Source organism: Petaurus breviceps, unplaced genomic scaffold (genome assembly GCF_028583685.1).
Source record: "Petaurus breviceps papuanus isolate PSGF00001 unplaced genomic scaffold, PetGlider_PUasm1.0 99, whole genome shotgun sequence".
Taxonomy (NCBI): domain Eukaryota; kingdom Metazoa; phylum Chordata; class Mammalia; order Diprotodontia; family Petauridae; genus Petaurus; species Petaurus breviceps.
In genome coordinates this window covers 24,105,400-24,115,144 of record NW_027187465.1, presented here as the reverse complement: position 1 = coordinate 24,115,144, position 9,745 = coordinate 24,105,400, and the positions used below count along the sequence as shown (strand labels likewise).

The following is a 9,745-nucleotide window of genomic DNA, read 5'->3' as shown; positions in this document are numbered from 1 at the left end:
AGAGAGAGAGAGAGAGAGAGAGAGAGAGCGCCTTTGGAAGGCAATTGGGGTTAAGTGACTTGCCCAAGGTAACACAGCTAGTTTTTGTGTTTAAGCGTCTGACACTGGACTTGAACTTAGATTCTCCTGACTCCAGGGCCGGTACTCTATTCACTGCACCATCTGGCCACCCCAATATTGATGTTTCTAAAGCATAAGAATGACCATGTCACTTTTTTGCTCAATTCTGATGACTCCCTATTGCTCCTAGAATAAATATAAACTTTTCTGTTTAGGCAGCTAGATGGTACAGTGGATAGAACACTGAACTTGGAGTCAGGAAGACCTGAGTTCAAATCTGACATCAGACACTTATTAGTTTTGTGATCCCGTAAGCCACTTAACCTCAGTTTCCTCATCTCTAAAATGGGGATGATGATAAAAATAGCACTATGCTTAGCACCGTGATGGGCACACAGTAAGTGCTAAAGCTCTTCACAATCTGAGTCCAGCCTACCTTTCCAGGTTCACTGCACAAGCATTCTCTGCTTTCTGGATAAAACCACCTTTTGCTATTTCCCATCCCTCACACTCCATGTCTCATGGGTCTCTCTGACTTTGAATAGGCTGTGTGCCCCAAGTCTGGAATGTTCTCTCTCCTTGTCCCCATCTCTTGGAACACCTGTCTCTATTCAAGGTTCAGCTCAAATACCACCTCCTAAATTATTTTGTATTTGCTGATCTGTTCTCCCTTGTCCTCCCTGCTTTCAGTGACCACCTCAAGCCATCAATCAGTCCACAAGCATTTATTAACTCCCGCCTTTGTGCTAGGGACCATGCCAGGCACTAAGGATACCAGGACAAGACAGTCTCTGCCCTTGAGGAGATGACATTCTACTTGTCAGGGACATTATAGAGAAGATTCTTGGTGAGTTAGGAGTTGGACTCGATGGCTTTGGGGCCCTTCCAACTTTGAAATTCCGTGATTCTGAGTCACAGACCTGAGGTCAAATCCTAGCTGCTCTCCTTATTAACTGTGTTGCCATGGGAGAGGCATCTTACCTCCTCGGCCTCAAGCTCTTCATGTGGAAAGTGTGGGTGCTAAACCTGTAAACATCTAACCTCCTTCATAGTTAACAAATATTCTCTCTGAAAATCTGATGTGTACAAATACAATAAACATACTCACTTTTTCAGTTAAAACCGGCATACTAAACTCAAGAATGTCATTTGCTTCATCCTGGTTAAGTACAGGTAAATATTAATATTTCTGTTCCAAAAGAGGAATTTTATAGTATCAGGACAGTCACAACAAAAGCATATAAAAAAAAAAACTAACAGTCTTCGAGGGCTTTATCTTATGGAGTTAAAATAACCAATTGCCTCTTTCACACTCATCCCAGAACCAAAGCCCAGAGAAAAACAGAGAAATGGAAAGATATTTTGCATACTATAAATGACTGGGTTAAAACCAAACCTATAACCTGCCACAGAAGCAGCCTTCTGCTATGCATGTCTTCCTGCCTCCTTTCCCATCTGACATTTTCAGGACCTCTAGGCACCAGAAGAGAGGGTAGGATGGACCATGAATGGCCATATTTGGCAGGGAGGGGTTGGGGAGCTGTCCAAGGTGACACTCCAGCACAACTTTCCAAAGGGCCAGTCACATCTCTGTATGGCTGCCTTCTCTTTCTTGGGGTGCATCTGCACTATCACAATACAATCATCACAAACACAAAGACAGAGGTAGGGCTACGGGGGCACCCAGGATTTCTCCAGTGCCCACAGAATTCACATGGCAGGCAGCCAAGAGTCAGGCTAAAGGCTCTATGGTATTGGTACTGTGAGTTTGGCGTCAGAAGCATTACTGGACAGAGACAGTGAGACTGACTAGTCATGTTTCTTCTCAGGGGGTAAGAGTTCTGGAGGTCAACTTGATATAAAGAACTTTTCACAGTTAAATGTCCCAAGAACAGAATGGCTACTTTGGAAGTAGTGGGCTTCACATCACAGGACTTTAAGGCTGTGATCACAAGCTGGGGATGGTGTAGGGGAGACAGATGCTTCCTGTGGGAGGAGCTGGATTAGCAGCCCCTTCTGGGTCTAAGATTCTGTGACAGACCAGCCTCCCTCTGAGCTTCGGGGAGAGTAAGTCAGTTCTCCCTTTAGCATGCTGGTTTGAGTCAGCTTGGTATTCATGAATTTCATTTTTGAATATTTCTGACTACATGTGAAAACAGTGAACAAACCCCTCAAATTCAACTACTTCCACAGGCATTTTATTTTTAAAAAATAATGTCTATGGGGGAAAAAAAGTTTCTAGCTGTGTGGAAGGAGACTTTCCTCAAATATAACTTTTTTATGATTTTAAGGAAAAGATTCTCAGAATCTGGAATTTCAGATCAAGGGTTGAAAAAGCAAAGTATTCTTTGTAATACGAATAGAATAGCACCATTTTAAGAAAACATTCTGAAATAGAAAAGCTTTTGACTTAACAATAATCTGAATTGATAAGGGCAGGACCAAAGGGTCCCATGCCAAAGAACGGCCGTGTTTCCACCCTCACCCAAGTGCCCTCTGCACTGTCACTTACCCACTCATAATACAGGAGGTGGGCTTTGCTATTGCTCACCAATTCTCTGCAGTTAGCAGGATTGAAAATAATGTATTCCTGAAACGTAAAGAGAAAGAACAATTGGTGAAAAACCCTGTGTTAGTATAAAGTTTATGTTTGCAGTCTTCAGTGCTGAAGGTCAGAGACAGAGAACATGCTTCAGGCCCCCCTTCAATAGCAGGGCACCGTGCCTCCTTCTTCCCGGAAGGGCACTGAGTGTGGCCCTCCCCTGTGGCCTCCTATATGCAACCGAAAACCTCATGAGGACAACAACTCATCCAGCTGATCTCTGTGCTTGCTGCAGGTTCTCAAAAAATATTTGCCGAATGAATAATAACCACACAAGAGAATAAAACAGACCGGACACATCATCTTCATGCTATTCAATTCAACAGGCATTTACTGAGCATCTACCACACATCGGGTATGCCAAGACACAACTGCCACAGCCCCTGACAGTCCCTTGCATGGCCTAATGGAGGACGGGCTGAAATGGGGACAGACTGGAGGCAGGCAGCCCCTGGAAGGTTGCTATCCACTCTCACTGCTCTGAAGCAGGCCCTCACCACCCCACATCTGGAGTGCCCCAGTAGCAGCTGGGGGGCTCTGCCTGCCTCCAGTCTCTCCCTACTTCAGTCCATCCTCAAGCACAGGTCGGACACATCACCCCCCAACCACTCAAAAGCTCCAGCGGCCCCCTGCCGCTTCCAAGATCAGGTACAAAAAGCTCCGTCCAACAGTCAAGGCCCTTCCTAGCCTGCCCCCTCCTACCTCTCCAGTCTTCTTACACCTTACTCCCCAACATGTCCTCTCTGACCCAGCCACTCCGGCCTTCTGGCTGTTCCATAAAAAGTTCTAGAGATCAACTCGATATAAATAACTTTTCACAGTTAAATGTCCCAAGAACAGAATGGCTACTTTGGATGTAGTGGGCTTCACATCCCAGGACTTTAAGGCTGTGATCACAAGCTGGGGATGGTATAGGGAAGATGAGAAATGCAGGGGGTCTCTCATCTCCAGGCATTTTCTCTGTGTCCCCCATGCTTGACAGGCTCTCCCTTCTTATTATCTCTGCCTCCTGGCTGTCCTGGTTTCCTTTAAGACCCAACTAAAATCCTACTTTTACTTTCTCAACCTTTTTAATTCTAGCGCATTCTGTTATTTCCAATTTAGGCTACTTCTGGCTGCTTTGCTAGCCAAGACCACCCCCCACCCAGAACCAGTGAAAAGCCAGTGGAGGGTTCTGAGAGATAGTGCCCTCTGGAGGCAAAAAGGTGAAGAAGGGAATTCTCTAGAGTTTGGATTCTGGAGAGATTGTAATTGGCGATGGGGGATTTGTCTTTGCCCTTGAGAAAAGAGGATCTGTGAAAGCTGGGCCCTGGACCCCAGAAGCTGCAGCTGAACACCCAAAAGCAGTATGACAGCTTCATCGGGAATTCTTTTGAGCAGGCTCCAATGTCATGCAAACCTTCACCTTCTACGCTAGTGAGGACAAGCTGGAGAATGGAGGGAATTATGTTGCAGAGAAAATATCTCGGCAGAAAGTGAATGAAGCTGCTTGTGACATCGCCCTGGAGGTGGCTGCAGAAGGACATGCTTTGGTTACTGGTGGAGTTAGTCAGACACCATCATACCTGAGTTGCAAGAGTGAAATTTAAGTGAAAAAAATTTTCCGGCAACAGTTAGAGGTCTTTATGAAAAAGAAGGTGGACTTTCTGATTGCCGAGAATTTTGAGCATGTGGAAGAAGGTGTATGGACAGTGGAAGCCTTAAAAGAATCTGGAAAGCCAGTGGCCGCTACCATGTACATTGGCCCAGAAGGAGACCTGCGCAGCGCGTCATCCAGAGAATATGCAGTGCGGCTGGTCAAAGCAGGAGCTTCCATTGTTGGTGTGAACTGCCATTTTGACCCCACAATTAATTTAAAAACTGTGAAACTCTGGGGTGGCCAGGTGGCTCAGCGAGTAAGAGTACCGGCTCCAGTGTCAGGATGACCTGGATCAAATCCGGGCTCAGATACTCAGCACCACACCCAGAAATAACTGGACGTGTAACCTTGAACAAGTTACTTAACCCCGATTGCTTTAAAAAAAAAAAACTGTGAAACTCATGAAAGAGGGTTTGGAGGCTTCCAGATTAAAAGCCCATTTGATGACACAGCCATTGGCTTACCATACTCCAGACTGTGGCAAACAAGGATTTATCAATCTCCCAGAATTTCCATTTGGTCTGGAACCCAGAGTTGCTACCAGATGGGATATTCAGAAATATGCCAGGGAAGCCTACAACTTGGGTGTCAGGTACACTGGGGGCTGCTGTGGATTTGAGCTGCATCACATCAGAGCCATTGCTGAGGAGCTAGCTCTGGAAAGGGCTTCCTGCCTGATGCTTCTGAAAAGCAGCTGGGGGAGCGGTCTGAGCATGCACACCAAGCCCTGGATTAGAGCAAGGGCAAGGAGGAAGTGCTGGGAGGCTCTGACTCTGGCCTCTGGTAGGCCATACTGTCCTTCCATGTCCAAACCAGATGCCTGGGGACTGACCAAAGGAACAGCTGAGCTGATGCAGCAGAAGGAGGCCATAACTGACCAGCAACTGAAGGAACTCTTTCAAAAACAGAAATTCAGATCTTCAGTAGCCTAATGTAATGTGTATAGCTGTGTGTTTGGGGTCCATTAGCACTCATAATTTGTAAGCTTGCTCTCAAATTAAATAAAAAACGGATCTTTAAAAACAAAAAAAAATTATTTCCAATTTATCCTGTACATAGCTCGTATGTACGTCACTGTTTGCCTTGTTGCCTCCCCTACCAGATGGCAAGCTCCTTGAGGGCAGGGACTGTCTTTCGCCTTTCTCTGTATCCCCGGTGCTTAGCACAGTTCCTGCCAACCAAGCAGGCACTTGATACATGCTTACTGACTGACTGATACATCTACAAAGTAGGAATACCATTTGGGCCACTTGCTTCACTAGACAGCTCCTGAAATAAAATGACATAATGGATGTCATCTCATATCCAATTTCCACGTGACAAAAAGTGGGTGCCCCGAGAATTTTCTGTAAGGGCACGTGCCCAGGGTGCAATGTTAATCTTTAAGCTAAGCTTTCCTTTCTTCAGCCTCCAACAGTGGAACTCACCTGAACACCCATGTCTGGTTCCAGGGTGACAGAACATGCAGGGGTGTCGGTGTCCACTGTCCACCTCCAGATGCAGACTTTCTTTAAGGGAAGGTAGCAAAGAGACACATCAGAGAAGATTCCTGAAGGAGAGTGTGGCTCTCTTGGCTAACAGTGCACCTTGTGGTCACTGGCACACCCAGTCAGCCAGCACACAGCACAGTCAGTGGAGGAGACCGGGGGCATTAGAATGGGCACACTTCTTCTGAACATCCAACAGGCAGATGCAGGGCTGCCTGCGTGGAGGAGTCGTGACGAGAGAGATCTTTAATAACAGACCCAGTGTGTCCTTTACCTGGAATGTCGCGTCATCAATGGTCACTAAAAACTTCGCATCATTTGTCATTGCCATGGCCTTAATGCCATTTCCATCTGGACAGCTGTCGAATATCGTGTGGACAGGAATACTGCAAAGCAAATAAAGATGCAGGTGACAGTCACCATTCCACTTTAGAACTGGTTACTCGACCCCTCCGTACCATTCAGCTTCAGGAAAATTCACGGGGTCATTTTTTCACAAGGGCAGGGTCTGAACTTGCCTCTTCCCCTCCCTATGACCTCTTCTCCCATTCTCCCAGTCCATCAGTCACCTTTTGGTTTCAGTTGCATGTCTGACAGTTCACCATTTCAATGCCACCTTCCATGTCACCACAGATTCCCTCACCACCACCATCATACTCCCCCAAACCTCCCATCATGCCAACTACCAAGGCTGGGTCACCCCCCACTGAATGGTTCCTCTTGTCTTTGGCTGGCTGGAGAACATTGCTGGACAGTCTGTTTAACTGGGCTGACTGGGTCCATTTATGCTAATTTCATTGGAAACCTCACTACACCTTGACAATCATTTAACCCATCCCTCTAATACTGTCTATCCCATGAACACAGATAGCAGTATGCCCCCGCATAATGATGTGCTGTGGCACCTCAGAATCTCTCTGTGTCCACACGCCATCTTCCCTTCTAGGCTAAGCAGGCTGGATGTCTTCCTCTGGCCTCCATCGTCAGTCCTGCCACACCGTTCTTCATCTCTCGTGTCTGTCACTGTGTTCTTCTCACCAGCATGTTCCCCCATCTCCCCATCCTTCCCTGCCAAGCCACGCTGCTCATCTCTCTGCTTCTCCAACACACCTGGAATTCTCTCCCTCTCTCTGCTCTTTCTCTGGGGCCCAGCTCAGTTCTGCCCTCTCTGCAGACCCTTCCTTCTCTGCCCCAGCCCTCCATCCCTGGGACCTGCAAGTAGTAACCCCAAGGTCACTACTTCTGGCTGAGGATGGTGGTGTACTTCCTTTCATATTTTATTTATGTCATGGGGGCAAATAGGAGAATCTCCCCAATCTCCTGGACTGGAGCACTTCTATGAAGCCAAGCTTGCCCTCCCTCTGGCCTCCTGCTAAAGGACATGCACAACCAGAGCCTTCTGGCTAGTCCCTGTGTGTCCCTGTCATGGAAGACTGTGCCAAAGATAACTGACAATTATCAAGAAGAATCACCCACTCGGCGGGCTTTAAAAAGAGAAATAACTTCCACTCTTGTCCTCTTTTTTGAATACGGGGCTTAGGACTTTCACGTGACAACCTTCCCAGTCCTTTTCTTCCCATTAGGGAACTGGGAGGGGGCACTGAATTTGGGAACGGCTAGGACCATTCCTTCCATGCAGAGTGACTGAGCTGGTCATTCAGGGGGCTAAGTTTTACTTGTACATGTGCAATGGAAGAGACATGATGTGGTTCAAAGGGAAGGTACCTGCTCAGTGATGAAGAGGATATCATTTTTAATGTGTTTCAGAGACGCTTCTAACACTCAACATACAGAGAGAATTCTCAGTCTCCTGGCTCCAGACATCCAGCCCTATGCAAGGGAGAAGAGATTTCTCTTCCCCTTTTCTCCCTGGCTACAGTGATGTGTGCTATACACATGTATGGACACAGATATAGACATGTATGTACATACATGTGTACACACACAGCAGAGAGTGCACATGCCTGTCTATGTGTGTGCCTGAGGCTCGGCTGGTTGACGCTTCAGCTTTGTTTCTTTCCCTGAGAATGTGTGACAGAAGAGTGATCCAGAGTGGCTATCTCCCTCAGGTCAGGGGTTCCAGGGTGCTAAGTGGCAGCAGGTGGGGCTTCCTGTGACCACACACTTCCCAGAAAAGAAAGATGACCACTCCTAAGAATGGGAATGTGAATTTAAAGATCTTCCCTGCCCCTTAACAGACCTAGGAGGGAGTTTGAAGACCTCCCCTGTACTCTGCCCCCTAACAGGCTGAATGTAGTCACATGGAGCCTGTGGTGGGAGGAGTTTGTTGAAGGGAAGCAGAGCCCACAGGAAGCTGGGAGCCAGAGCCAGAGAGATGGCGGGAGAGAGAGGTAGGTGCTCAGGCAAGGAGAGAGAGAGGTTTGTGAGTAGATATTGATCTTGTATTGGTTTGTGGGAAGGCTGAAGGATGTTGTGACTCTCAGTGTTATTATGGCTTCTTAATATCTTTGGTACTATGATAGAATCAGCTTTTTAGGATTTGTTTTTCTGGTATCTAAATAAATGCTTCAGTTCTGTACTCTGTATGGAGAGTTTGGTGTATTTTGCAATTGAACATCATGCAGTATTTATAGTCACAGTTTTTATCGTGATCGTGAGAGCTGTAAACGTTGCACTGGTGCTACAGCCATGAGAGATGGACCTCAAGTTACTGCTTAGACAGAAGAGATCAAAGGTGAAGGTGAAATCCAGTTAGGATTTCTGTCTTTGCCTCCCCAGATAGTAAAATAGGAATTAAGAGTCGTTGTTTGTCTAAGTCACTCTTGTGCTGTAAGAAATGATGAAGGGGGGGAGGCTAGGAGGCACAGTGAATAGAGCACCGGCCCTGGAGTCAGGAGGACCTGAGTTCGGATCTGGCCTCAGACATTTAACACAAAAAAATAGCCATATGACCTTGGGCAAGTCACTTAACCCCAACTGCCCTCCAAAAGGCCAAAAACAAAAACAAAAACCCTTACTAGCCATGTGACCTTGGGCAAGTCACTTAACCCCAACTGCCCTGCTTTCCCCCCTCCAAAAAAAAAAATGATGAAGGGGATGGTTTTGGAAAAAACTAAGAAGACATAATAACTAATGCAAAGTAAAGTGAGCAGAACTAAGAGAACTATGTATATCGTAACAACAATATTGTAACAATATACTATGAAAGACTTACTCTGATCAAAGCAATGATCCACCATAATTCCAAAGGACTCATGATGAAAATGCTATCCCACCTCTAGATACAGAGTTAATGGCCTCAAAATGCAGATTTGAAGCATGGTTTTTTCCCCCTTTCTTTTGCTTGTTTTAATTTTTATTTATTTTCATTTTTTGGAACATGGCTAATGTAGAAATAAGTTTTACATGACTTCCTACGTATAATGGGTATTGTATTTTTTGACTTCTCAGTAGGACAAGAGGTAGAGAAAGGAAAAACTGAATTTGGAACTGAAAATAAAATGACTTTTTAAAGTTATCACTCATGTTTTAATTTTTTGTCAATGTCTATTTATGAATTTTTTGTGCTCAATGTGCTTCTTTGTGGTGGAAGAAACAAGTAACTGTCCTATACTTGGCATCTACTACTTTCTGTATTGAGTAACTTTTCTTTTTTTTTAAGCAATCGGGGTTAAGTAACTTGCTCAAGGTTACACGGCCAGATATTTCTGGGTGTGGTGCTGAGTATCTGAGCCCGGATTTGATCCAGGTCATCCCGACACTGCAGCCGGTGCTCTTACTCGCTGAGCCACCTGGCCGCCCCTTGAGTAACTTTTCTTAAAGAGACCTAGTTTCTTTTTGGGGAAGACCCTGGACATGAAAAAACCTATGCTTTAAAAAATTATCCCCAAGACTCCACGGTTGGGGCATAATGAGCCAGATGGTGAGAAAAAACTCTGATATCTCTCTCCTCTCTCTCTCTCTCTCTCTCTCTCTCTCTCTCTCTCTCTCTCTCTC

The 9,745-nt window shown here is 45.9% G+C and overlaps 1 protein-coding gene and 2 pseudogenes across 1 annotated transcript in view; 2 read left to right on the top strand and 1 right to left on the bottom strand.

The window, feature by feature from the left end:
• The window catches only part of CFAP251 (cilia and flagella associated protein 251), a 92,130-nt gene that overhangs the window by 58,161 nt on the left and 24,224 nt on the right, over nt 1-9,745 (bottom strand). Inside the window, exons 6-9 of the mRNA XM_069081455.1 lie at nt 6,063-6,174; nt 5,729-5,809; nt 2,573-2,650; nt 1,169-1,219 (exon numbers count right to left, since the gene is read on the bottom strand). Of these exons, the coding sequence (XP_068937556.1) occupies nt 1,169-1,219; nt 2,573-2,650; nt 5,729-5,809; nt 6,063-6,174 (322 nt within the window). The remainder of the gene's footprint in view (nt 1-1,168; nt 1,220-2,572; nt 2,651-5,728; nt 5,810-6,062; nt 6,175-9,745) is intronic.
• Nucleotides 3,086-4,587, top strand: LOC138156172 (betaine--homocysteine S-methyltransferase 1 pseudogene; annotated as a pseudogene).
• Nucleotides 4,703-5,238, top strand: LOC138156246 (betaine--homocysteine S-methyltransferase 1 pseudogene; annotated as a pseudogene).